Source organism: Cyprinus carpio, chromosome A7 (assembly GCF_018340385.1).
Source record: "Cyprinus carpio isolate SPL01 chromosome A7, ASM1834038v1, whole genome shotgun sequence".
NCBI lineage: Eukaryota > Metazoa > Chordata > Actinopteri > Cypriniformes > Cyprinidae > Cyprinus > Cyprinus carpio.
In genome coordinates, this window is record NC_056578.1 from 43074855 (window position 1) to 43102843 (window position 27989).

At 36.0% G+C, this 27989-nt stretch overlaps 3 protein-coding genes across 4 annotated transcripts in view; 2 read left to right on the plus strand and 1 right to left on the minus strand.

Annotated features, from left to right (window-relative positions):
• Positions 1-608, plus strand: part of LOC122145702 (endonuclease domain-containing 1 protein-like) — a 1564-nt gene extending 956 nt beyond the window's left edge. The window contains exon 2 of the mRNA XM_042761234.1: positions 1-608. This exon is cut by the window's left edge and continues 467 nt beyond it. Coding sequence (XP_042617168.1) covers positions 1-94 — 94 coding nt within the window. The 3' untranslated portion in view covers positions 95-608.
• A 2790-nt stretch (positions 609-3398) lies between these two features.
• LOC109057004 (E3 ubiquitin-protein ligase TRIM21-like) lies at positions 3399-19330 on the plus strand. Its single transcript, XM_042761406.1, has 7 exons — positions 3399-3582; positions 13768-14364; positions 14907-14990; positions 17014-17247; positions 17339-17480; positions 18323-18349; positions 18444-19330. Exons 2-7 carry the CDS (start codon positions 13810-13812, stop codon positions 18998-19000), a joined length of 1599 nt encoding a protein of 532 aa, XP_042617340.1. The 5' UTR covers positions 3399-3582; positions 13768-13809; the 3' UTR covers positions 19001-19330.
• Positions 19331-21345: 2015 nt separating this feature from the next.
• Positions 21346-27367, minus strand: LOC109055324 (E3 ubiquitin-protein ligase TRIM58-like). Of its 2 annotated transcripts, none has more exons than XM_042761221.1 (7): positions 27245-27367; positions 24850-25499; positions 23797-23892; positions 23096-23329; positions 22738-22885; positions 22213-22239; positions 21346-22090 (listed from the first exon to the last, which is right to left on the minus strand). In XM_042761221.1, exons 2-7 carry the CDS (start codon positions 25495-25497, stop codon positions 21537-21539), a joined length of 1707 nt encoding a protein of 568 aa, XP_042617155.1. In that variant the 5' UTR covers positions 25498-25499; positions 27245-27367; the 3' UTR covers positions 21346-21536. The 2 variants fall into 2 exon arrangements, with proteins under 2 accessions (XP_042617155.1, XP_042617156.1); XM_042761222.1 differs by having other exon boundaries at positions 24850-25552; positions 27245-27357.
• Between the last annotated feature and the right edge of the window lie 622 nt (positions 27368-27989).

Genomic DNA, 27989 nt, shown 5'->3' on the forward strand with positions numbered 1-27989 from the left:
TCTTAAAAATGTTTACCAAATAACATTTTTTCCAAGTGTACCAACGTCAAATACAGAAGCAAAAAAACCCAGAATTGATAAAGCATGCAACTAAAAAACTGCACCTAATTCAGTTTCATTGCGGCTAATATAGCAGACACCAATGTTCCTCGTCTAATGTTCATGTTTATCTACTCTCCTATTCCCTCTGACTAATTATATATTTGAAAACTCATGTGGGATGTCGGTCTGTGTATCTTTTGGTCATTTGGTCATTTAATTTTCTACTTAAAAATAAATAAAAGAAATGAGAAACGGTTTGATTTTCGTTTTTTCGTTTGGTTTAACCCTCTGAGTTGCCATATGGCAACAATTAATTTCTACTCATTTCCTTGTTATTCTGGAAAACAAACAAACAAACAAACAAACAAAAAAAACTATGATATATTGCATTATGGGAATTAAAAGTGTAGGCCTTAAGGTAGCCAATGATGTGCTGTTTTTAAGTCACATGACAACTGAATGTCCTCCCAAAACTCCTTTTCCCACTGTCACCCTCACACAGAAGACATCTGTTGAAGTGCTCCAGAAATTGCTCTATTAACCTAATTTCTAAACATCTTTTCTCAAGGGGGATGTTTTTTTTTTTTTTTTTTTTTTTTTTTTCAACAATTAGATATTTTTATTCGCAAATCAATTTTGTCTAACATAGTTTTACTGTAAATTAAGAAAATATCAAGGTTGCCATATGGCAACACTGTACCACAGTGGAATTGCAGTAATGTATTTCCCCATTGGGATTTTTTATAGATAGTAGCGTCAATAAAATTATTACAGTTATTTATTGATTTGAAGTGTTTATTGTAGTATAGTTGTATTTATGTAAAAATAACAAAACTATGTCTTCTTTTCAGAAAATGAATGCAGCAATATTTTATGGAAAGGGAAATAGGAAGAGTGCACACTGTAAAAACTAAAGGTGCCTCAGGTATCCTTTAGAGTACTGTATTTTAAGTGCCTTAAAGCTCTTTTTCATATAATAATAGGGTTCCTGGAGAAACCATTATAGTCTTTGCAGTTCATGCAGGAACTCATGGGATCCTTGAAGCACTTTGTTTCCAGTTCTGAGGTTCTGGAGTCACTCTTAAATTACAGTGAGACCTCAGAGTGCTCTGGAGGTTCCTGGAGGAACTCACATTTTTAAAAAGGGTTATTGTAAGATCTGTTAACATTAAAGTGGTTCCTGGATGATCTCACTTGTAAAAACCCAGCATCTGGAAGAACCCAGAGATTCATGTGACAAAAATGAAATATGACTGATTATTATAATTATTATTATAATAATAATAATAATAATAATAATAATAATAATAATAATATTTACTTTATTGGAATGTGATGGAACGTAATAACGTTTGTGGCACTTGCCACGTGAAAACAAAAAACTTGTATGATTAGAAAAGGACTAAATGGTTGTAAAAATTGTCACACTTGTTCTGTTCACAGTCAGAATTGGCCATCATAACATAAATAAATAAAAATAAAATAACAAAAGGACATACAAAATCTACAAACCAGCCACAGTATATCTAACTAAAATTTTACACTTATTTCTTAAAACACTGTTCTCAGCAATAGGGAATATATATATCATATATAATATATATATATATATATATATATATATATATATATATATATATATATATATATATATATATATATATATGGTCATACAGGCAAGTGGCTACACCATGTTATTATAAATTATTTTATTTATTTATTTCCTCCAGATTGTACTTTTATCTACCTCCATTTGTCGGATTTTAAATGAATTCGTTGTATAACTTAAATACTGCAATAACTAAAAATAGTATTTATTGAAATAGGCTAAATATTAAATCATTTGAAGTTGGATAGCCTGAAACTTAACATTAAAAATATTATTGAACTAAATATGACTCAATACATTAATTTCCTTACAAATACTCTAATTATAACAATCAGTACAAGAGTAATATTTAGAATTTTTTTTATTTCCCTAATGAAATAAGTTGAAATTATTCAGAAATAGTTGTTCAGCTGTTGTCAAGAAGAAGAAAATACGAGGGTTGTCGTCCTCGCGCTCCTGCTGTTTGCTCGCGCACGCGCGTGTAAGATGGATTTCAAATACAAAGAAGGTATATAAATAACCTCTTTTCAGTTCCGACTTAAGTGTTTTTTGCTAGTTTCAGCACAACACAGTTATCATTTTCAGATCCAGCGCTACGTTGTTTCAATAGCAAATGCATTTGCGCGCATCTGTTCACCCATGGCCTTGCTGGTCTGAAAACGAGGTGTGTTCAGATGCATTGTTTGTGCGTTGCTATTTTGTGGCAACTGAAAATGATATGTATAGTAGCGAGTGCTTACACTCTGCTTATTACAAACACTGGGATGCGTAGCAGCACACAAACATGCCAGATATTAAATATGAAAGGATTACAATGTAAAGGTTATTATTGTGCTCCGTAGATGGTCTGGTCGCACGCTTTAACCTCGCGCACGAGCAGATCCGTTTCCTCTCTGGAGAAGCGTTCAGGCTTTGCTCTTGCAAATTCTGCCTTGTAAATAGAGAATCATTTTAAATTACCTTCATGTCAAAGACCAGGGCTCATCATTGGAGTAGTTGGGATACATTTTCATGTTGGGAGATACTCATCATAACCTTCCTCTGTGGAAATGTCACATTTATTTAGCCTGTTTATTTCCCTTATTTTTAGTTTTAGTTTCACTATAAATGCAACTTTTCTTCTATCACTCATTTTCACGTTCTACATTTTAGTTTCATTTCACCGCAAGCTTTTGTGCTTGTGACAACATGATCATTTGGTTTCATTTTCACTTCTTGCTTTCAAACTGTTAAGGCACAATTTTCTGTAAAAGGTTACACAACATGTTCAGCTTGACAAAACAGCCACAATATTTGTTTTGAATACCAAACCAGTGCTCTGTGCAACAAAAAGGAGGAATAATGAAAGCTATCCTGGATGATATTTTCCATGAGGACTTGGGGTGTCAAGTTTCAGTATAGCAAAAAAAAAAAAGGCTCAAAAAAGTGCCTAGATGTACATTTATGTCAGATTACTACTACTAATAATAATACTAATTAATTAGTTAATCTTTTCACACAAACTTTGCTCTGCTTCACGTGTTAAGAATGGCACACACACACACACACACACACACACAGTGTGGTTTGCTTTACATCTCTTTTAAAAGTTTGTTGGTCAGATACACAGTTTTTTTCATCTTCTTGTTGAGACACAGAGAGAGAGAGAGAGAGAGTGTGTGTACAAAAAAAAAAAAACTTTGTCAAAATGGGTTGTGGTTATTTGTGATGTGGTTACTTTTGATTTACTAAATGCATGTGTGTCAAAAGCAAATGTTTATAAAACTGGTGGAGTGACATCTGGGAGTGGTTTCTTTTTCTGGGAATGAAAGTTAATGACAATGGAAACAGACTGTGTGGAAATGAAACTCTACTGTACAGAAATAGGAGGAGAGAGAGAAACAGAAATTAAACACTAAAGAGAAGAATCCAGAACTGATACCTCCGACAAAGTAAGTCTGATTTCTCAACATGAAAATGAAATCTAATGCTGACATGATATTGTGTTTCATTTGATTGTCAAAATACCAGCAACAGTTGAAGCAGACTTTAAGCGTTAAGTACTGGTTGTTTTATGCGTTTCAGATTTGAACAATAAGTAAAGCTAGGAATAAAAAAAGACAACATATTGGACCACCAATACTGAATACTGACCATGATGTTGTAAGGGTGGTTTCCCTACAGTGGTTCAGGCTGTAGGATTGCCGAAGGACTAAAGAAACGTTATCAGCACGATGGTATAAAACTGTACATTTCTAGTCTGTTACCACCCACTGCCACTTATACCAACGACGGAAAATAAGCGCAGTTACAATAGCTAAATATGTGGGAGAGCGTTGCTATTAAGTGACTATATTTTATTGCAATAGGTAGCACTTCAAAGTTTATATTGAATCAAGATTGAGTTAGCACATAATTAATAATTGAAATGGTTTAATAACAATATTTTGTTATGGTTACACTTGAATTGGTTACAAAATAGATGAAGGATAGTAAAACATTTAAAACAGTTAAATGTACCTAACATGTATGTAAAATTACCTGAGAGAGAAAGAGAGAGGGGAAGATGGAAAGAGGGAGAAAAAGAGGGGAGAGGGGCAGAGGGCAGAGCCCTGAGAAGAGAGCTCCAGCAAAGAGAAAAGCCAGCCCAGCAGAGAGAAAAAGAGACAGAGCAACATTTACAGTCTTCTTTTATTCCCTTCCTTGACCATGTGACTGAAACCCAAATGTGAGACATTCAAACTGACCAATCAGCAGACTACAGCTTCACACCCACTGTGCAAAAGGTGTGACAATTAGCAGACCCCCGATGTATAAACATGTTGGCCTACAGGACTTGATCGATATCAGCAATTTTGTGCCTTCAGGAATGCCAAATGGCCCTTTTGTTACTCAAGATAGTTTGGGACAGGAAAACAGAAGTCTTTGATAATTTTTGACCTTACAGTTGCCCCCCTTGGCACCGTTGGCCACACCTAAAGAGGCAAAAGGTGACACAGTCCATGAAATATGATTTCTGTTGTGTGCAGATGTCATCTTCAGACTTCTGGTCCAGACGTGTTGCAGTTGCAGCTGGTCAGTCTTTGTTCTCCTTTCAGGCCCTGAGATCTTCCTCAGATGGTGTTGCACCCTTCATAGATATGCAAATCGTCCATCGAATACTTCACACCTCCACAAGAGCAGGCACTGAAGTGGGGTAGAACCCCAGTGTTCCTCTTTCTGAAGCAGGACACGGGATGTGAACTTATGCAGCAGGGATCATGTGATTTAAAAAAGAACATATGGCACAACAAACAGCAAAAATAACATGGCATTTAGCATTGGTCAGACATTTGATGTGGTCAGATTGAATTTGTCTCTGGCAAAAGGCCCTTAAATTGATGTACTTAAAAAACAGCAAAAATAACATGGCATTTAGCATTGGTCAGACATTTTAAAACTGTTTTTTGGAAACATAAAAATAATTGCATTATAATAAAATTAACAATTATTGTTAACACCCCCCTTCATCAGTAAGAGTATCAGCAAATATTCAGTGTGACCAAATACAGAAATTAAAATGTTCAAAAACAATCGTTGTTGCAACTGAAATGAACAACATACAAAGAAACAGAAATCAAATTAATTACATGACATATCAATGAAAATGTTTGTACTTAGGGAAGAATGAGAAATACTAATTTACATCTCAAACTTGAGGAACAAAGCTGCTAAATGATTAAATGTAAATGTAAATGTAAATGATGATAATGGGATGAAATCTACAATTATAATACAGTCTGGATGTATAGACTTAAAAACACATTTTTTGCATACATTTTTGAGGCAGTATCAGACAGATTTGATCCTGTGTGTGAAGATCAAATGGTGTTATCTGTGTGTCTGTATTTAGATGTGGCTATGTGTAAGTGTAATCATGCTCCAAACAAAGACAAGGAAGTTTTACAATTGTGATGCAAATTTAGGTCCTGTAGTAACAGGGAGCCAGCCTGAGAATGTGAGTATGAGGTGTGATCTGGCTCAAAATGCTTCTATACCAATGGGTTTTTGTTAAGGGGCATGATGAAATGCAAAGTTCAGAGGTATTGGATCCTGTTGTGAGGAAGGCATTTTCCATTGTTAAGACAATTGTGAATCACACTGTGGCCCCATGGCAATTCTAGGCTCCTGTACATGGCTTAACTGCAGCTATATGGTAAATAGCAGAGTGTACCACTCAGGAGACAAACAAAACTCAGCATAGACACACATTCAACTTGAAATTGCTATACAATTCCAGTATTACAGTTATTCCAATTTCAAACAAGACACATGGTCTAGGTGCATAGGATCTACAACCTTAAACCTAAGTGTTTCACACACTTACAGTGAAGCAGTCATGTACTTTAAAAGAATAAACTCAACTAGTCTTTGTACACATGTAGTTATACAAACAACTATAATGTGCTTTATGCACACAATGTGTTTAGCGCAATTACAAATTTGAAAATACAAACAGGATAATTGACATTTGGATGTTTACATGTTAAACTATCTGCTATTAAGCTGCTAACCCACTAGCAAGTGAAGTCAGTAGCTGGAGGCCTTGCATGAGCAATGCAGTTAACTCACTAAGAGTTTTACCTGTAAATGAGCATTGATATCTGCCTTTAGAAAGTGGTTTCCTATCTTTCTGAAAATAAGGTGAAGGTCTACCCCTACCCAGTGACCAGCATTTTTCCTCTGTATGGCCTATTTTGTGACAGGATCTGAAAAACCTGCTATCTTTGCCACAGGGTTGTTTGCTGTGTTTCTCCTGAAGTTTGAGGATTTTTCATGACTCTCTAATGCTTTCTTTACACCATGCGTTCTGGTCCACGACTCTACGCTATTACGGTGCTGCATCACCTTAAGAACTGAAATCGGCACACTTTTTTGAGCAGTGGCACATGCTTCCTCTGAACTAAAAGTTCTAGAATTATCACAGGAAGTCACCTCTTCCAATAAGTGAACATGCTTTTTAGCCCCATCACTGTTAAGTGTTTTGGGAGACATGAACTCTTGTGCATTTAGCTTTGCCTTAAGATCTGCAATGGTGCCCATATGATTTTTTTTTAGCAGAGCTAACTGTTCAGCTAGTAATTTATCTAGCTGTGATTGAAGATTCTGAATCATTGCCTCTGACTTTTGTATTTCTGCATTTTTAGAATGCAGTTCTTTATAATTAGCATCTATACTTGAAGATAGATGTTTCATCAAATCACGTAGCCGAGTACAGCTTATGAAGTTTAAAGCCTCAATTATTTCACCATGTTTTGATTTCTTTTGATGTTTACCCAAGTATGTCCCACCAATTGAACATTTCATCATCTGAACATCTAGTATCAATATATTCTTTCTTGAGTTTGCACAAGGTAGGCTCAAGTTTTTTGCTCCATAAAGCAAACAATTCATCACTTGCTTTAGAGATTTTCCCTTCCATCCCTGAGGAGATAATCTGATTGGTGTTGGATTGTACAGTAATGGGACTACTGAAGCTACTTTCAACCTTCTAATTACTATACCATGCAAAATGGAGAATGGAAAACATACTTACCAAGTCCGCAATCAGAAGGCCAGCTTTAATCCATTCATAAGATCAACTATGAAAAAATCCTCATTCTGATGACCACCAAAGTAAAATCTCAGAAAACTCACTGCAAGGGATCCCCGGGTTTCGGCACCATCTGTAAGGGTGGTTTTCCCTACAGTGGTTCAGGCTGTAGGATTGCCGAAGGACTAAAAAAACGTTATCAGCACGATGTATAAAACTGTACATTTTCTAGTCTGTTACCACCCACTGCCACTTATACAACGACGGAAATAAGCGCAGTTACAATAGCTAAATATGTGGGAGAGCGTTGCTATTAAGTGACTATATTGTATTGCAATAGGTAGCACTTCAAAGTTAATATTTAATCAAGATAAGTTTGCCATAGGTAGCACTTCAAAATGGTTTATAACAATATTTTGTTATGGTTACACTTGAATTGGTTACAAAATGATAGATGAAGGACAGTTAAATGTACCTAACATGTATGTAAAATTACCTGAGAGAGAAAGAGAGAGGGGAAGATGGAAAGAGGGAGAAAAAGAGGGAGAGAGGGCAGAGGGCAGAGCCCTGAGAAGAGAGCTCCAGCAAAGTAAAGCCAGCAGAGAGCAAGAGACAGAGCAACATTTACAGTCTTCTTTTACCCCTTCCTTGACCATGTGACTGAAACCCAAATGTGAGACATTCAAACTGACCAATCAGCAGACTACAGCTTCACCCACTGTGCAAAAGGGTGTGACAATTAGCACCCCCCCCGATGTATAAACATGTTGGCCTACAGGCCTTGATCGATATCAGCAATTCTGTGCCTTCAGGAATGCCAAATGGCCCTTTTGTTACTCAAGATAGTTTGGGACAGGAAAACAGAAGTCTTGATAATTTTTGACCTTACAATGTGATGAATATGATGTCAGTATATAAGACTAAGCTAAAATGGAGAAAACCAGAAAAGAAAGTTATTTGATTTTGGCCAAATGAAAGTAGAGAGAGAGAGAGAGAGCTTGCTTTGATTACACAAACTGGGAAATGTTTCATGAAGTGTCAATAGATCATAGAACCGAAGTAATTAATGACTAAATCAATTTGAAGTTTATCCAAATAATAAAATAAAAAATAAATTAAAAAAGGATATTGAAGGCAATTATAAATAGAGGAAAAGCTGCATTCAAAAATAAAAATAAAAAACTTTAAGGCACTTATATTGATGGATAAAGAACTAAAAAGGTAAAATGAAGAAAGCAAAATAATTTCATAGACAGCGCCTAGAAGAAGCCTTTAGGACTAAAAACAACAAGAAGGTCTGGGATGCTATGAAAAGTATGACAGGTTTATCATCATCTAATAAATCTATTGTGACAGATAATGAAGTTGGATCCACCAACGAATTAAATACTAGCTCCAGTGTAGCAACCGATGTTTCAGGCTTCTATTGATGCACATATTGTTCCTGTAATATGGACAACGTCAATGATAAAACCAGTACCAAAAATATCTTGCCCAAAAGAATGTAAAGACCTACAACTCTTACCTCAGTAATAATGAAATGTTTAGAATATTACTTAAAAATCTGGTGAATAATGTTAAAGAAAAACTTGATCAGTATCAGTTTGCATATAAACAAGACTGCTGTGCTGAAGACGAGTGGCTGCTCTAGTGCACATAATCTCTTAATGTCTAGATAAAAGTAACACCTTTATGCTAGAGCTTTATTTCTTGACTTTTCTTCAGCAATCCACACAATCCAAGTTAATGCTTGTGTCCAAATTAATGCAGTTAGTTGGAATCCATATCTGATTTGATGGTAAATTTCCTTTCTTACTAATAGAACTCAAAGAATTAAAGTGAATGAAGTTTTGTCAACAGAAGTAAAAACAAATGTTGGTGTACCTCAGGGCTGTGTAAGTCGTTCAAATAGACCTAAACAATATATTCTAAAGTGCTCTGATGATACAGTGTTGATATCATTACTAAATAACTCAAGAGTGTTCAGAACAACATCAACGGGGGTACATAAATTATTTGAGTGGTGTGATTATAATGCCCTAGGTATTAACATCAGGAGATTTTATTAGGGCACAACACCTGTTGTTATACATGAAGTGAACATCCGACAGATAGAAGCGTTTAAGTACTTAGGAGTAAAGATAGATAACCTGTTATCATGGAAAGACCATATAGATAGTATCTGTTTGTTGCCATCTATAATCAAATTAGACTAAAGTATTCTTTTGTACACCAAGCTATACACTAGAGCTAAATTAGTTACACAAAAAATAAATCTGTACAAGATCATTTAAAAGTTTTTTGTTGTTGTTGTTGTTCATGTGATTGTATTTCTTGTCCATGTGATATTTTATTATTATTATTATTATTATTATTATTTATTTATTTATTTATTTGGATTTTTTTTTTTTTTTTTTTTTTTTTTTTGCAATTGTGACTGAACCTGCTGTAACGCAAGACAAATTTCAAACTTTCTTTTTTTTTTTTTTTTTGTAGTTGTTAGTGATTGTTATGTGTGGCATGCCTGACACAAAGTAAAACACATAAACCTCTTAAAAGATGGGATCTATACACCACAAGGACTGGTTGCACAAAAGGCTTAGGCTAGTCTTAAAAGTTAGTCATTTATTTATTTTATTTATTTATTTATTTTCCTTTAAGACTGGTCATAACTTTTTTTCAAATGCTTACATAAAAACGTAGCTTGGTCTAACTTGAATCTGAAAAATAAGACTTTGTAAGGTCCGCCCACTGGTCCAAGGATGGTAGCCAATGGCGCGGTCGAAGGGTTTCTGCGTGTCACTGTCTTCCTTTATGCAATGCAACAAAATTTAATTAAATACATCTCTTTATGTGTATTACCTCTGTATTTTCATCTGACTCCAATTATGAAAAAGAGTTTAACCATATTTGGTTATTTACAAATTTGAATAAGCGTTTGATTATTCTATTTAACCCTTAGTTTGAATTATACTCATTCATTCGGAAACCTATAACCTTTTGAGTCTCGTACAAAGCGGGAATACGATCTCTTAATCACAAACTTGTCAGTCTTGGTCATTAGACAGAGGCAATTGACTGATACTTTTAGACGCCGCACCATGCTTGCTTATTTCTAAAAGTATGTTCTTCAGTCCCCATAGATCTGTACACACTTAATTAAAGTAAGACTATATCTATCCAGAGGTCATGACCATTACCATAGAACCAAGTTGATCAATTTAACTTCCTCTAATGGTAACTTTACATAATCATGCCGTGGTTTCCCACGTACACTTAGTTAGAATAATATTACAATAATCAGAGGTTGAGGCTCACCCTATTCAGTGACTGATCGGAAAACCCATTATTAGCCTCTACAGTCTAAGTACACATGACTAATGCCAATGTGTTAGTCGGAGCTCTAAAACTTCAGTCAACGTGCCCCGATGTTTCACAAACTGAGTTTTAGTCCATTACTAACCTGAGCATAGATTTGTGGTATTACTGGCTTAACAATTTACTGGAGTTAATAATTTCAGAGTCAATCAGAATAAATTCAAACATAACAATTTATTAGCCAGGCAATAGAACAATAATTCAAATCCAATTCCAAGAATAAAACATACATCCATCATATACATCAATTCAGAAATCAAAGAATATAAAAGTATTTACCTGGCAATGAAAAGGACTACACACAGCAATTGTGCGGGAGATCTGTCTACAGATTCCTTGAACCCTTTGCCATCTCTCCTTAAATACCCAGATAATTCAATCTTGCCAAATGTATTATTATTATTATTATTTATTTTGGTGTCTGTCATTATAATTAAGTTTTGGTCCCCTATTCAGGGGGTCACAAGTGGGCAATCAGAATTTGTGATTGACTGGGTTATTGATGCTTGTAGGAGAGGGCACTTATTTACATACAGGAGGTAGTTTACATGAAGGACCTGGGGGAGGACACACCTTAAGTGGCACACAATATTTCTTGTTCTCTAGAACTTCTTTGGGGTTTGCACTATGTCAAGAGGATGAGACCATTTTACCAGGCACACTGAGACATTTCAAATGATATTAAACATATATATTCACCTGTTGTATACACTTAACATTGCATAGATTTAGAGTGAGTTTTAGGTGAGAGAGAGAAAGGATGGGGGACATAGTGTGAGGAGGGAGTGTGGTGGTGAGGTGTGAACTGCTAGGCATGGTGCGTCTCCGATGGCACTGTTACTTATGCAGGAGGGTATTCAGGAGAGTGTTCAAATGTAAATTATCAAGAAAGTCCTTTGTTCTCTTAGGGAGAAGTCGTCTCTCGGTCCAGACGGTCCGACTCCATCCTTACAACTTCTTACCCCTTGGCTAACTTCTAGTTGGTCAAACTAGTTCTTAAGACACTGTCTTAACATAGTGGCTAAATTTATGCAACTGGCCCCAGAATATCATAGAGACTTGAGGGTGGACACTTTTCATTCTAACTTGCAGTTTTGGGAAAAATTACATTTAAAAGTAATTCATTACAATATTGCATTACTCCCTAACAAAAATAACTAATTGCAATACTTATTTACTTTTTATCCACATACTTTTTATGGTACTTTTAAGTATGGTACTTTTATTTTTACTTTTTCCCATCTGGGTTAGGCTTGCTTGTTTGTTTTTAATAATAAACGTGACAACAAAGTGGGGATCCATCTGCAGGCTTTATTCAGAAGCTTAGTCAGAACAGAGAGGGTCAAAACACCAGCAATCAACAGTATCCAGGGCGAGACAAAGGGATAATCCACAAACAGGCGATGGTCAGGGCAGGCAGCGAGCAATCACAAAAACTAGATAAACAGTCCAAGGAACAAACACACGGAGGAATAAATAGAATGCTATACAATACTCAACTTTTATAGTCCTTCTAATAAGAGACAGCTTTGAACTGATGATGAGTGCTGATGTGTCCAGGCAAACGATTATGGGGAATGGAGTCCGGGGTGAGTGGCAAGGGTATGGGATGGAGCTCATGGACACTCCTGCTAGAGATCATGACACTGTGTTTCCATTCTGGATTGCATGAATAATAGGATGCAGGAGAAGAAAGTTCATCACTCTTCAGCAAAAAAAAAAAAAGAATATTTTTTAATAAATAAATAAATAGAAATCTTATATTTATTTACAATAATTTTTGCTTAGTAGTTTGGTTGAATTGGATCATCACAGATTATCAGCAACGACATTGGTTAATAAAATGGTATTAATACATAAAGTATATCTGTGCTATTTAACATTAAATTATTGCAGGTTTGCATCATATTCTGAGTTTGCTTTTTACTGTTTATTCATTTTGAGGAATACTGAATCCTTTTTTTTGTGCGAATGAGATGAGTAAATGCATGCTGACATTTAGTTTAGAACTACAGTAACATCATGTTCACACAGTGCACACAAAGCCTCTGCACTCACTCCTGATTTCTCTCAAAACGGGAGAGCTGTCAGTCTATAAAAGTGAAAACAAAAAAATCTGGCATTACTGGTTTCAAAAAGTAACTCAGATATTTTCTTGTAAATTAAAAGGTAATTAGTTACTTTACTAGTTACTTGAAAAAAGTAATCTGATTACATAACTTACATTACTTGTAAATCCAACACTGCTGGCTAAGCAACCATCCACAATGCCCTGACAGCTACAAAGAACACCCTACAAACTGCTTAGCAACACCCGAGCAGCCAGCTAGCAACACAACACCAAAAAAACTTATCGAAATTGTACAATAAGCTATTAAAAGCTTTTTGATAGAACAAACCATTCTCATATAATGCTTTAACAAATTTGATGGCGTACATGGCAAAGTAGAGTTGAGGCTATATCTCTGCAATGCTCTGGCATATTGAGACGAAACTTGGTATACTTCATAGCCATCACATCATGCGGGTACGTGAGGAGTTTAGGAAAAGTGTCAACTTGTGGTGCAAAAAAAACAAACAAACAAAAAAAACAGAAAAATTGGTATTTGGCAGTTTGTTATAAGATTCTCTTTGGATTCTTTAAGACCTAATTTTGTCATAAAATACTATATTTAATGAACAATTTGAAATATTGGTACAGAACTTAATATGTTTCTTTGGCACCGTGCCCCAAAGGTACCTATGAAGTTTTGGGTCAGCGCAAAAAGTAATGCTTAGCTTTTATGAATTTCGTCCAATTACCAAAAATCTCACTTCATTGGATCCAATTTCAGAATCCAACAGTATACAGTTTTTCGAACTCCTTCAGACCATTTGTCCGATCTTCACCACTTTTCATCACAGATCATTGTCAGACCATGCTTGCAAAAAGATATTAAAACTTTTTGATAATTCAAATTATTTTTATAAAACTCATCATCAAATTGGATATAATGAACCGCACAATGTTCTATGCAATATCTTGGCAATGCCTCTGCCTATTGCACTGAAACGTAATATATCAAATCACGACCATGTTCTAATGCTCCCTACCATGCTTTCTAAACTCTTCACTTTGCCTCTTTTGTGCTTGGCCCCATAATTGCTGTTGTAGCTACAGTTATTGTTGTTGTTGTTGTTGTTGCAGCTGTTCCGTCCATCCTTAAATTTAACAGCTGACACAATCACAATGACTACACGCGTGGACATCTCTCTCCACCTTCAATGCCCCATCTGCAAAAACCTGCTAGCAGACCCGGTCTCAACCACCTGTGGACACACCTTCTGCAAGGACTGTCTGGACAGGCACATCTGCAGGTCCGAGCCACAGTGCCCTCTCTGCCAGGAGCCCGTGACCACCAAACCCTCCGTCAACGAAGCGATCGAAGCCCTACTGCGAGAGTTTCACCAGACTCAGCTACCCAGCCTAGACCTCTTCTGTGGAGAAAGAGACACGATTCCGTGCGACGTCTGTGACGAACACCTCAAGTTTAAAGCCGTGAAGTCCTGCCTGATCTGTCTTCTGTCATTGTGCGATGAGCACCTGAAGCCTCACCAGTCGATGGCGAGATTCAAGGGCCATAAGCTGGTGAATCCTGTAGAGAAGCTGGATCAGAGAGCATGCAATACACATGGCAGACCACTGGAGCTCTACTGTAGACGATACGAGCGCTGCATCTGCACCTTGTGTGTGAAGACGGGTGGAGACGTGATACCTGTGGAGATCGAGAGAGACAGGAGACAGGTGAGAACATACAGCTGTTGTGAAACAACACAGAATCTTTTCACCTGAGCTAGTGTTTGGAATGTTTTCTAAAATCAACAAAAAAATCAATTAAGTCAGAAAAAAACGCAATTGAACCAACGGATTTAAATTTGACAGATGACTTTATCCATAGTGTAAAATAATTGTTTAATCGAACCCATAATCATGCTCATGCTTACTGTTTAAGCTACAGGAACACAATTTCCCTGATTTAATTTCTGTAAACATTTCAGGTAAAGAAAATGGACTGGTTTTGGAATAATTTTCATATTTCAAAATATACCTGTCAAAGTCAGAACCGATTGTGTAGGACCAGATATGTCATAGTTGAATTTGAATAAATGCTCAATAGCACACTCTTCTGTAAATAACTTCCTGGTTCATAGATTTACACAGCTGCTCATCACACTGTGTGTTAATGAAATTTCAGCATATATAATTTCTGAAACTAAGATTTATAGGAATTGATTGATTTTGTATGAATTCCAAGTACTCAGAAAGATTGGTTTGTGTTTGTACAGGCCATGCAGCAAAACACTATTGAGGTGATGGAAAGGATGATCAGTCAACTTGAGGAGCTTAAGGAATCAGCTGCAAAATACCAGGTACATACAGTACAAAATATGCATATTAAAATCATAACAAGCTTCAACCAAGGTTCATTGACAACACTTTCTAAATCAGATAAGGTCAAGCGTCCTCAGTGTTGCATACATAGAAACATTTATCGGCGCATAATGCATATTGTTTCACATATTATTTTGAAGAAGAAGGCTGTTCTGTGTTTTCATCTGGGTTTCCCCCACAATCCAAAGACATGCACAGGTGAAATGGAGACACTAAATCGGACAAGCTGTTTGGAAAACGAATGAATAATCTAAGCAATAGCAAGAATCTAGTTTTCCACAAAACTCAAAGGAAAAGAGAAAGAGCTGATTTACAATGCAAACACCAATTCATTCTGCAAACAACACAAGAAAAAGACAAAAGGCAAACACAGCATGACACGACACACCTATATTCATAGTAGGGTAGGGACCCAAGGGCGTTTCAGTCTTTGAGAGAGCTACACATCAGCATTTCCATTCCGGCAGGAGTTTGTGAAGAAGAATAGGCAAAGATTATGCAAAGACTCACATAGACAGACCGCTGACATTGGGCTGCCCAAATACATTTTTCTAGAATATACAAATTTAGTCTTTCCAATTCAAAATTTCATGTGTTTCATTTGTTATTTGCTATTTCTTTGTAATTCATTTTAAAATGTTTTCATTTTAATTTTACATTTATTTTATTTTGCTTTTGTCATATAGTCTACTGTATGTATATGCAGTGTGTGTGTGTGTGGGTAGGCAATTATTATTATTATTTTATTTATTTATTTTCAGTTTAACTTGTTAAAAATATTAAATGCAATTAACGCAGGGGCGGAGCTAGGGTTGGCCACCCCACTTACAACTACTGCTTCTGTCTCTTTTTTCTTGACAACAATTGCATTTAGAACAGATTTCAGATGCACACTCCTACTTCACCTCAGCGCCAGGCACGAGTCAAATGAATGGAAAACATGCAGCTTCAGTAGAGCAGCAGTGACCTGCGCTCAGATGAGATGCTGTCAGGCCATATGTCACTAAAAACATTTTTCTTTTTTTCCTGTCTTGTCAGACGTTATACTGTGCTTGTAGCTCATGCTCTTCAATTGCACGCACAAATGCGGCCGCATGCACTGTAGCCTGTATCATTTCATATTAAAGCACAAAAGAAACTGGACCAAAAACGGTAAAGGGTTATGAGAAAATACGATGCGTGTCAGATCCACGTCGAGTTCAGCAGCAGCAGCTCTTAAAGCAGCCAAAATAACCTCATAACCAGCTGCTGTGATGTCTGTTCACCAAAGAACAAAAGAAAAACAAAAAAAACAAGGATTATTCTTTATTTAAATTAGAATGTAGTGTTTGATAACTTTATTCAATTGTAGGCTAAATCTCCAACTTGCTGAAGGCCACAGGAAGCTAAATATGACATTTATTATAAAGGGTTTATGAGAAGATTGATTGAAGTTCACTTAAATTAGAAGTTGTTTATTTATTTATTTATTATTTTTTTTATTTTATTTTTTTTAAAGTCTACTAAATGTTAAAGTTGATAGCTCTCAATTATACTGTGATCTTGAATTATACTAGTTGATGGTTAAATATTAGGGGTAAAAATATTAAAATATACTGTATGCTGTTGTTGTTGTTGTTTTTTAACATTAATTAGAAGATTGAATGTGAAAATATTGGAACATAAAAGTATATTTAAAAATGTTAATGTTAATTATTTGCGATTATAGCAGTGTTGTATATTTAATTATAATTACTGCAATATTTATTAAAAGGTTTGTTACCAAGGCTGGATTTCTGATTTCCGTTTTTTTTTATTTTATGTTTTTTTCTGATATTTATATTTTATTTTATTTCAGCTTATTCTAATTTATCATAAATTATTTTAATAGATTTAGATTTAGTTAATAACAACACTGACCCAGACTTAAAGAAATGATGTAAAGCGAGCCAATTCTATTAGAGTTTGCCAGATCAAGAATATGCTTTCCATTTCTGTTCAACATGCGTCCACTCTTCACAGGCTCTGCTAGAGAAGGAGCAGCAGGAGATACAGGAGGTGTTTACTGCAGTGATGGAGGTGCTGAGGGAAACAGAGGAGGTGCTGCTCGCTCCTCTGGAGGAAGGAAGGAGGTGTTTGGAGAAAGAGATGGATGAGAAGACACAAGAAATACAAAAAGACATCCTCAAGCACAAGGAGGCCATCGACACTTTGCGTCACACTAAGAGTGAGGAAGATGACATCCTCTTTATCCAGGTTAGTCAAACATGATGCACTAATATTTTATGTAATTATTTAATTATAATCATTTTAGTAAATGTTTAATGCATGTTTTGCCCTTTCTCAGTCTTACCCGGCTGTCCCAGCTGAGTTCACAGATGACTGGACCGTTTCCGTTGACACCGAGTTAAACTTTGGCACAATGAGAAATGCAAAGGCAGCTTTAATGGCAGCGATTGAGACTCATCTGGAGAAACTGTGCACTGTCGGTGAGTGATTATATCTGAGAATTGTGATGTAATTAGAGTTAGGCATTTGGATAAGCTTATGTCAACTCATACTACTGTTTGCTTGCACTTATGAAAAAGAAATAGACTTAAGCATACATTTAGAAAGAGTACTTTTATGGAAATCATATACTTTCAAATATATACTTAAGTTTGAACTGAATGTAATATTTTCAGACACTTAACTGCATGTTAAATGCAACTAAATGACAATGTATTGTAGTTTAAATTTACATTTAATGCAATTTCGATGAACTTTAGAGTATTTTTGAGCCACTTAAGTATGACTTTACATCTTTATATGCAATTTCATAATTATTTTAGTCTTTAAAATACGGTTAAAGACTTGACAAGCTGACAAACATTTATGATAAACTAAAATATAATTTAATGGCATTCCTATTAAAACTTTAATTTGTACTTTAAAGTAAAACTTTTAATTTGACATTATTACAAAGCATTATTACTTTTTACGCGTACTTAAGTGTGTTTAGAAACATAGTCATGAAAGTATCTCTCACTTAAGTGACCTTTTATTTTATTTATATTATATTATCTGCAAGTACAATTTTAAAATATACTTTTAAGATTTAAAGTGCACATTTAACACAATTAAGTGCACTTAAGTAGGTGCACAGGCTAGAATGACACTTCAGATCGTGTGTTTTGTTGAGAAGAGGTGAACATGTACTTTACAGTAACATTGAAGTGTCATTGTATCAAGGTGCACAGTATATCAAAAATCTTTATTATGGTTCAGATAGTCTTGTGATTGTAAATTTGATTTGTAAATTTGTTTACCATTTTATCTTTACTTAATCCAGAAATTAGAAGGATCCACAGCTTCTCAGGTACGTGTAGGAATCATTTCTGAACTAGTTCTTCATGCTGCATGTTTACGAATCTCTCAAACATCCAGTAACTGAGAATCTCGTCTTCGCACAGTGAACGTGACTCTGGACGCAGAAACGGCGCATCCGTACTTTCAGGTGTCCGCAGACGGTAAAGAGGTGCGAGACACCAGAGAGAGTCACGTCATCCCGGGCGGCCCGCAACAGTTCGACCTGGTCGGAGGGATCCTGGGAATCCCACGCATCACGTCGGGAAGAGCTTTCTGGGTGGTGGAGGTGGGGAATAAGGTGGGCTGGGAGCTGGGGGTGATGAGGGATGGAGCGAACCGGGAGGGCAAAGTGTCCTACAAACCCAGCGAGGGTTACTGGGCAATCATGCTCTGCGCTAAAAACATGTACGGAGCTTTTGAAGAACCTCCAGTCCTGCTTCAGCTCTCCTCCAAACCCCGGAAGCTGGGAGTGTTTGTGGATTATGAGGAGGCTCTGGTCTCCTTCTATGATATGGAGGCTCTGTCACATATTTACACGTTCACTCGCTGCAGCTTTAATGGAGCCATCCGTCCATACTTCAATCCTCATCCCAACAAAGACGGAACCAACTCAGGCCCACTGGTTATTTGTCCTGTCAATCAAACTGACATCTCTGTGTGAAAGTAAGGCCTAATTTTGAGAGTTTGAAACTATGAAGTACCAGAATATTAATATTTATTGACATTGACATGATTGCCTTTTGTTTGTGTGTTTTTTTTTTTTTTTTTTTTTTTTGGTATGATATCCTCTGAAGAACTTTGAGTGGTTTAAAAAGCAAACAAATACAGAGGTGAAAATTATACATTGTACATCTACAGATATTTATATAGCAATCTATCCATCCATCCATCCATCCATCTATCTATCTTTAAATGTGAATATTCACATGAATGTTAACAGACTACATGTAACAGTGAAATGGCAATTAAACTATTAAACTAGCAAATTGTATACTGATGTGAAATGTTTTATTTATGCATTTATTTAATAAAATACAAAATAATACTAATCAAATACAAAAAAATATAATAATAATAATAATAAATTACATTTCATGTAAATCAGGGCCTGAGAGCAGAACAGACGAGTGACTTGCATGCAGATCCACAGGGAAGTGTTTGCTTGTTCCAGAGACTGGAGAAGAGTGCTGAGCGCGCTCAAAAAATAATGACTTTTATTTCTTAACTGCTTGCATTAGTCACTTTCTGAAGTGTGGGCTTGAGTTTAATGTCTGAATGAGGAAAAAAAATAAAAATAAAATAATCTGTCAGGTTTGATAAAACTCTGCTGAGAAAAAAAATAAAAAATAAAAAATCCTGACAATGGTTTTTAAGATGAAAGCATTTGAAATGTCAGCATTTGAGTGTTTCTAAAGACTTCAAGACGCAAACTGTTTTGAGAAACGACGAGTCAGCCGGTGCTTGACACTCCTCACAGAGTTATCTGTGGTTTTCCGGCAGCCGCAGGAGTTGATGATGGGTTCTGTGCAGGAGGTGCATCAGGGTCAGGTTAGGTGAGACAGCGTGATAAAATTATCACATTCACTTTATCGGTTCAGTTTAAAGTTCACAGATTAATGTGTTTTGTTGATCCCGGAACAATAGTGTTATCAAAGAAACGTAATTTAAACCCTGTCTGTCCCCCAACCCAGGGGCGGACTGAGACTAAAAAGTGGCCCCTGGCACAGAGCGGCCCACGACTCACCACATATAACACACCGCATCATTATGCAAAGAGCAATTTTCAATACCACTTACCAACTTATCAGAACATAAATGATATTGAACATTTTTAACCGTATTCAGCTTTAGAAGACATGCCTAAGGTGAGCAGTAGTTTGCATCTCTGGTTATTACTATCAGTTATTTAACATTAGGAAGGATGTTTCTATAACCCAAAGAGGAGAACACTCAGCAGGATTAAAACTGAATAATTAATCCCAAACTTTAAGCAGAGACAGAAATTTTCCATTAAGGTGTTTTTTTTTTTTTTTTTTTCTAACCTTTTTAAATTTCTGTCCCCTTTCATTTAAATATTTACATTTATTTAATAAATGTAATTTGAATTATAAGACATTCCAGGGCTGTTACCATTCAAATGAAATCAGACAAAATTAATCTTTGTGTATGTGTGTATATATATATATATATATATATATATATTTTATTTTTGTAATTTGAATTATAAGACATAATATATATATATATATAGTAATTTTAAATAATAAAGATTTATACACCATCTCAAATGTGTATATATGATTTTTATTTTTGTGTGTTTTTTTTTGGGAGGAATATTTTTGGGAGATATAAATATTTTTGAATCTGGAATCTGAGGGTGCAAAAAAAAAAAAAAAAAAAAAAAAAAGAAAGATTCAAAATATTAAGAAAATTTCCTTTAAAGTTGTCCAAATGAAGTTCTTAGCAATGCATACTACTAATCAAAAATTAAGTTTTTATATATTTACGGTAGGAAATTTACAAAATATTTTCATGGAACATGATCTTTACTTAATATCCTAATGATTTTTGGCTTTAATTAATGATTTTTATTTTTGATATAAACAATGTATTTTTGGCTATTGCTACAAATATACCCCAGAGACTTAAGACTGCTTTTGTGCTCCAGGGTCACATATAATATAAGCTTAAACTTAGCCTATGTTTTAATTCATTAACTTTATTTATTAATTATATAATAATGAATAAAGTATATAATAGTGATGATTTTAAAAGGAGGACAAAGGAGTCAAGGCCGGTAGATGGACATGATATTTTTAAACCGGACAGATGGCCTACCTATTTAACATTTGTATCTTAATCACTTGGCAAATACTGCTGTTTTCAGCCTCGTCATGTTCAGTTTGTTACATCTTACCTCACATTCTGGCCAATAAACCTGATTAAATTTTTTGTATAAACACACACACACACACACACACACACACACACATATATACACTTGCACTGATTTACATGAATATTTCAATTTTATTTCACTTTAAATTATATTTCATGTATATTTCAGTTTTGTATGCTTTGGTTGTTTGTGAATAATTCCTTATGCGTGGCCATGCAATAAAACTAAATATCGATAATATGCACAAAGTAATAGTATAGAAGCAGAAGTAGTGTAGAGTCATTGCGTGGCTCGTGATTCAGCACTGTTTAGTGTGAGACGTCTCCTGCACAGGACAGATCATCATGGTGTCTGACGCCTTGTCGCAGCAGTAGAGGTAGAAAAACGGGAAGAGTTTCTCTTCGAACGAGTCCATAAAGGTGTAGATGTGGCTTTTGTTTTGCACGTCGTAGAACGAAACCTGTCCTTCTTCGTAGTCCACATAGACTCCCACTCTCTTCAGCCTGGGCTCGATGGAGAGCAGCAGGGGTGGAGAGGAAGAAACGCGATATTCCTGGCCTTTCTTCATGGCTAGAGCCCAGTAGCCTTGAGACGTGCTCACCGAAATCCTGCCTTTTCTGTTGACGGACGCCCGGGCCACACCGATGTACCAGTCGTCCTTCTCGCCCACCTGGACCTCCCAGTAATGGCGTCCAGAGGACAGTCCCTCACGGCCGAGAGCGATCACCACCGTATCGAAGCGCTCAGGTGTGTCGGCCAGGTCCTGCCACGCGCCCAGGTGACGCATCTGACGGCCGTCCTCAGACAGCTGCAGCCAGGGGTTCGCTGTGTCCGGGTCAAACGTGATGTCCACTTCATAGGGAGCATACAACAGAGACATGAGTGAAAAACCAAACAGACAGATGAGATAAACACACGTAAATGCAAAGTGGACTAATGATGTATAACAGATCTAATGTACAAGGAAACAGTACCTGAGTACTTCTGAACCCTCTTCAGCTCTGTTTATGATGACAAAAATAAATAGTTGCATCAATAAAACAAGTAAAGGAAATTTCATTTGTTTTACACATTGGATTTTACAGACGTTTCTGTTTTACTGTTTCAGGTGCGTTTAATTATGGTTGGAACTAAATTCTGCAGGACAGTGGCCCTCCAGGAGCAGGTTTGGACACTCCTGTACTGCTTGATGACAAAAGATTATTAAAATATAATGATTTAAAATGAACTTTCATTAAAACTTTTAACTTTTCAAAGGGCACTTTTTAGTGTACTTAATTGTTAAGTGTCTCTAAGTACATTTAAGTGGCATTTTATTTTATTTATAATATATTATCTGCAATTACAGTTTTTTTTTTTTTATTTGTTGGTTTGGTTTTTTACGATTTGCAAATCAGTACAAATAAGCTAATTTTTCACGGTTACAACCAACCTGATTTAAAACTGTGCCACTTCTTGTGGTGAAAATAAAGTATCATTGCTGAAAAGTGTTCTTATACCTATTTCTGCAAGTTTTTCTGCTTCTTCCATAAGAGTCTCCGCTAGTTTGAGCACAGCTCTCCTGGTGGTGCCCACGCACGGATCCGCGTACACACAGGTCTCAGACCAGTCTTTAGTGTGTGGGTGAGACATTAACGATGAGAAGTTCTAGAGGAGAAGAGAGTGGACATTAAAGAAGCTGACTGAGATCTACAGACTCTAAAACATTCTGTAAAACATCCTTTGAATGTGGTTGCAATCAATGATCACAAAACATCTTAGATGCCAGTTACACCTGTACAATTAGTTTAAACATTAATAAGAATCATAATGTCACTCGTTCAACATGAAAAGCATCTCGGAAGTAAAGTGCTCCACCTGCAGGAAGTGAATGTGGTCTTCAGTGTGTGAGAGATACTCTAACTCTGTGTTTCGCAGTTTCAGAGCATCTATTTCTTGCTCTAGTTCTTGTATTTGTCCGTTGGCCCAGCTCTCAGTCTTCCTCTGTTTCTCCTCGATGTCCAGCACCAGCTCTGCCTGGGCTTTCTGGACCGCTCGGATCAGGTCCGAGAACACCTGCATGCTGTCCTTGATTTCTGCCTGAGCACTGCTCTGTGACAGAAATCCAAAAAAAAAAAAAAAAAGTTTGTATGAAATTTTTAGGACATGCGTAACTGTGAGTTTACACACACACACACACACACACACACACACACACATATATATATATATATATATGTGTGTGTGTGTGTGTGTGTGTGTGTGTTTTTTTTTGTGTGTGTGTGTTTTACATGCTCAAAGGACATTCAGATATTAGCGTTTATATATGTGTCTTGTCTTTTGAAGCTAGGAGAATACTTTTTGTGTGCAAAGAAAACAAAAATAATGACATCAACAATTTCTTCCCTTCCGTGTCAGTCTCCACCGCATTCATGACAGAATGTAAATTTTTGGGTGAAGTAACCCTTTAAGTCACACGGATCACTGCACTGAGGAAAAGAAAGGCCAACATCTGTCCATGTTAACTAAGCTGACGCTCTTCAGATTTCTGATAGACATAGAGAAACACTTAAACTTACTTTGTTCAACTCTATGGAGTGTTTGATGTCATCAACTTTCTTCAGTCGCTCCTGGATCATCTGCTGGACTTCAGCTTCAGTTTTCCTCAGCAAGGCCTGTCAGTCACAATGCATTGTGTTAAACATTTTAAATCGCCTCTGGCATAGCTCTACTTGGTGATGTTTGAACGTGTGTGTCTGTTTCCCTACAAACTGAAACACTCTTCAGGTACCTGTGCACTAAAAAAATTATAGCTTTGGATTAATCTTTTGTGTGATTTTTAGTTTATTTACTTAGTGGGAAATACGACTCTTGTCTTTTATACACTAATGCTACAAAATTATATATTAGCTATCATTAGCTAGATAGCAAGCTAATGTTACCTAGCTAGCCTAAATTTTACTACTGTACAGTCCTGATTGCCAAAATTATTATTTTTTATTTATTTATTTATTTATTTATTTATTTTTTGTAGCGGCTAATTTAAATTTTACTACTGTACAGTCCTGATTGCCAAAATTATTTTTTAATAGTAGCATTTTCTTTGCAATAACTGTAAATAGCTGATTGAAATTCAGTATTGTATTACAATATAAAACAATATGCAATAATAATGTATCATTTTTAATTATTAAATGGCTGCCAACATATTGGGACAGTAATGCCCTCCCTATACCTACTCCTTACTGTACACAGTAAACATCTGTGAGGCACTTTATTTCCACTTTTGGAATATGAACTTCATTTTATTGAAAATGAATGCCTTTCTGATCTGATATGTGATGTGAAAAGGGAGAAGAACAAGCTCAGCAAATGGCGGATTCAAACTCAAGTCAGTCGCATCAAAGGTTATTGACACACATCTTACTCTCTACTATTATTGCATTTTTATGTGTCATGCTTATCAATGACATACAGAGTCAGATACAGATCTGTCTTTCCAGTCCATCCTGAGATTTGTAATAAATCTCAGCACTTAAGTGTCATCCATTTGGTCATTATATGTAGTGGACAAAAATAAGAGCATTGGCCACCATAAAAATTGCTGTTGTCATGACAAGTGGCACATCTACCTTTTTCTCGGTCCACTCTCGTTCGACAGGAATGGTGTAATGTGCCCTGTGGTCCATCTCTGTGCACAGCACACACACTATGGTCTGATCCTTCTTACAAAACAGCTCTAGTAACCTCTCATGCTTCTTACACATACGGTCCTCCAGGTTCTGCACGGGTTCGATCAGCTTGTGTTTGGTGAAGCGGGAAGTGTGGGTCTTTAAGTGCTCCTCACAGTAAGACGTCAAACACACCAAGCAGGACTTTACTGCCTGTTGCTGAGGGCCAGTGCACACATCGCAGGACACCTCCAGGGCCCATGATCCATTAGCAGGTATCAGTTTAGGCATTTCTGTGGGGAGTTCCACAGGGCTCTGTCTTGGGTCTGGTTGCGTTATCTTCTGAAGTTCCACAACTGGGTTTGTTTTAATTTCCTTAAACTTCTCAGCGATTTCCCTCAGCACTGTGTTGATGCTGATGTCGGGCTGCTTGAAGAAAGTCTTCTTGCACATTGGACACATGAAGAGGGCACTGGACTTCCAGTAGCTGCCAATGCAGGCCATGCAGAAGTTGTGTCCACAAGGGATAGAGACTGGGTTGGTAAACACATCCAGACAGATGGAACAGTGCACCTGCTCCGCCGCTAACATTCTGGTGGGAGATGCCATTCCTCTACACACAGAGGGACAATCATGTGCCTTCCAAACAGATGTAGACTTCCAACTTTGAAAAAAAAAAAAATCTTTAGAATGTATAGAAAGCATTGAGAGGTGTATATATACACACACACACACACACACACACACACAAATATATTTCTTTATATACAATATATAAAATTTGTTGTAACTGATTTGAGAAGAGATTTTTTTAATTTTTTTTTCCTTGATTATTATTATTATAATTTTTTTATTTTATATTTTGTATAGGTAATATTATATTCTGCTACTTTTGGAAATGACTAAATCAATTAAACAAAGAATTGTCAAATTTGGTCAGACACTTGCATGAGTCATTATATTTTTAATATTTAACCAAAATTGAGCTGAATTGTTTTAGTTTTTGACCAGTGAAATGTCTGTGATATGTGCTTTGTCCATTGTTGAATGCATTTCCTGTCACTGAATGGCCAGAATATCATGTAATAGAAGATTAGCAGCTTTCCACAGACTATTTAAAACTGTAATGTCTATAGATAGAAGAGTGTCTTAGTCAAGCATGTGTGCCAAGATACATAAAGCATTAACCTTTATGGGCATAGTGTTTGAGTAAAGAAAACTTTTAAAACATTATTTTAAAAAAAGTTATTTATCTATCCATGCACTGCAAACAAGCAGAGACTGTCCAAACTGTGTGTGACAGTTTGAGGAACCAATAGAGTTATGACGTTTATTTACAAGCTGTTTAATACTTTTAATTTGCTTTCATCTAAAATATGTAATTATGTATGTATATTAGTCAACATGAACCCGCATTCACACCCCATTTTACTACAGCCCACATTAATGTTATGACAAAAATGGTTGGTGTTTGAGATCATCCATCAGGAATTGATTGCATCGTGAGAAGAAGATGTTTTATGTCAGAACTGAGCAGGGCCTAAATGCAGTTTTCTCTCTAGGTAATCAACATATTTCAATGGAAAACAATTATTTTAGTTAATTTTTCATCATTTGCTAAGACTTTAGAAAGTCTGTATTACCTATAACAGTACCTTATAAATTAGGGTAGTTTCAAAGCAATAAAATGTAGTTGTGTGGATGATGAATGGTGCACAATAAGACCAATACTGTGTATTAAGAAATTCACAGTAATCAGTTTTGTTCTTACATTGACTTTATCCCATAAAGCTAGAACAAAATTAGCACAAATCCTAAAAATCTCTAAATTAACAGTCTTTAAAAAAAAAAAAAAAAAAAAAAAATACTCAGTGGCATTATTGACAGCTATGCAGTGTGTTAAATATACATTTGTTAAGCAATCCTCCGCCGGTTGGCTCGCGGCATTGCAGTCTTAGCAACATGCAGCAGTCTTTGACACAGAAAGACTTTAGGAATATGTAAAGCCTGGCTATTCATAGGACCAAAGATTAACATCACTCCAAAAATACTAGGCTTCCCAGACTCCAGCTCCTTTCTGGATCCATAACACCATTCAGTCTATAGTTTTTAAAGGCCGATTATTAAACACATTTTTACAGACTTAGCAATAATTGTCCATTACTATTGTTTGGCAACAGAAGAGCTTCAAGATGTTTGAGCGTGCTTTCATTAGCAAATGAGTCTTTTTCTACACATCTTGGCTATGTATTTGCTGAAATGACATGCAGAACATGCAGTTTCCTCAATCGTCTTCATTCACTCTACAGAAGCTTTTTTGTCTTGAAGAGTCATAGTGTTTTAAAGAGAGACTCACCGGCGGTTCGTGGTAGTCGAATGGTACTGACCACAACAACTGTCCTGGTCTGGACAGCAGAGACATGCGGGACAGCTGACAGGACAGTTACCCTGAAATATCCCCCCTCACCCCTCCCCTATAGCCTAGTTTTGCTCTTACACCCCTGACTACATCCAGGCTCTTCTAATTTCAGGAAATATTAACCATTCACTGACTGTTGCTTTTATTTAGCAGTCATCTATTATACAGTACATTCATTCATGGCATGGAATGACAAATTAATATTATATTTTTTATTCAAAAGTTCTGAAAAACTCATTACAAACCCGTTATTCAAACATCCTGGTTATAAAATTTAACACAGGCAATATATAAATGATCTGATCTATACGGTTGATATATTCTTTACTTAGCTTATTCATATCGTTGTATCACCCACACAAATTCATACAAAAAATTCTCATTGAGTAAAACAAATTCAGATGGATAAATGATTGGGTTAGAGTGTGGATTTTAACAAGTTGTTACAATTCTATACTTTTATTCACAAATTGAAAAATGGTTAAACTTCAATTTAGCATTAATGTTAATAGTAACATGGAGCCAAAGTGGACCAAAGTACACTACTGTTCAAAGGTCTGGAGTCAATAACTTCAAAGATTATTATATTTAAAAAAAAAAAAAAATGGGTAATGCAAATATATTGGAAACAATAGGGGAAAGGAAAGCAATAGACACATCAGATCAAAAGTTGGTTGCCAGT

What these genes read in the sequence shown, in the direction of transcription:
- LOC109057004 (XM_042761406.1), top strand. Translation starts at nt 13,810, where the DNA reads ATGACTACACGCGTGGACATCTCTCTCCACCTTCAATGCCCCATCTGC. An exon ending in ATGACATCCTCTTTATCCAG is followed by an intron (nt 17,248 to 17,338) that starts GTTAGTCAAACA and finishes GCCCTTTCTCAG; the next exon opens with TCTTACCCGGCTGTCCCAGC. An exon ending in AAGGATCCACAGCTTCTCAG is followed by an intron (nt 18,350 to 18,443) that starts GTACGTGTAGGA and finishes GTCTTCGCACAG; the next exon opens with TGAACGTGACTCTGGACGCA.
- LOC109055324 (XM_042761221.1), bottom strand. Translation starts at nt 25,497, where the DNA reads ATGGCATCTCCCACCAGAATGTTAGCGGCGGAGCAGGTGCACTGTTCC. An exon ending in ACCACATTCACTTCCTGCAG is followed by an intron (nt 22,886 to 23,095) that starts GTGGAGCACTTT and finishes CTTCTCCTCTAG; the next exon opens with AACTTCTCATCGTTAATGTC. An exon ending in AGAAAAACTTGCAGAAATAG is followed by an intron (nt 22,240 to 22,737) that starts GTATAAGAACAC and finishes CATCATAAACAG; the next exon opens with AGCTGAAGAGGGTTCAGAAG.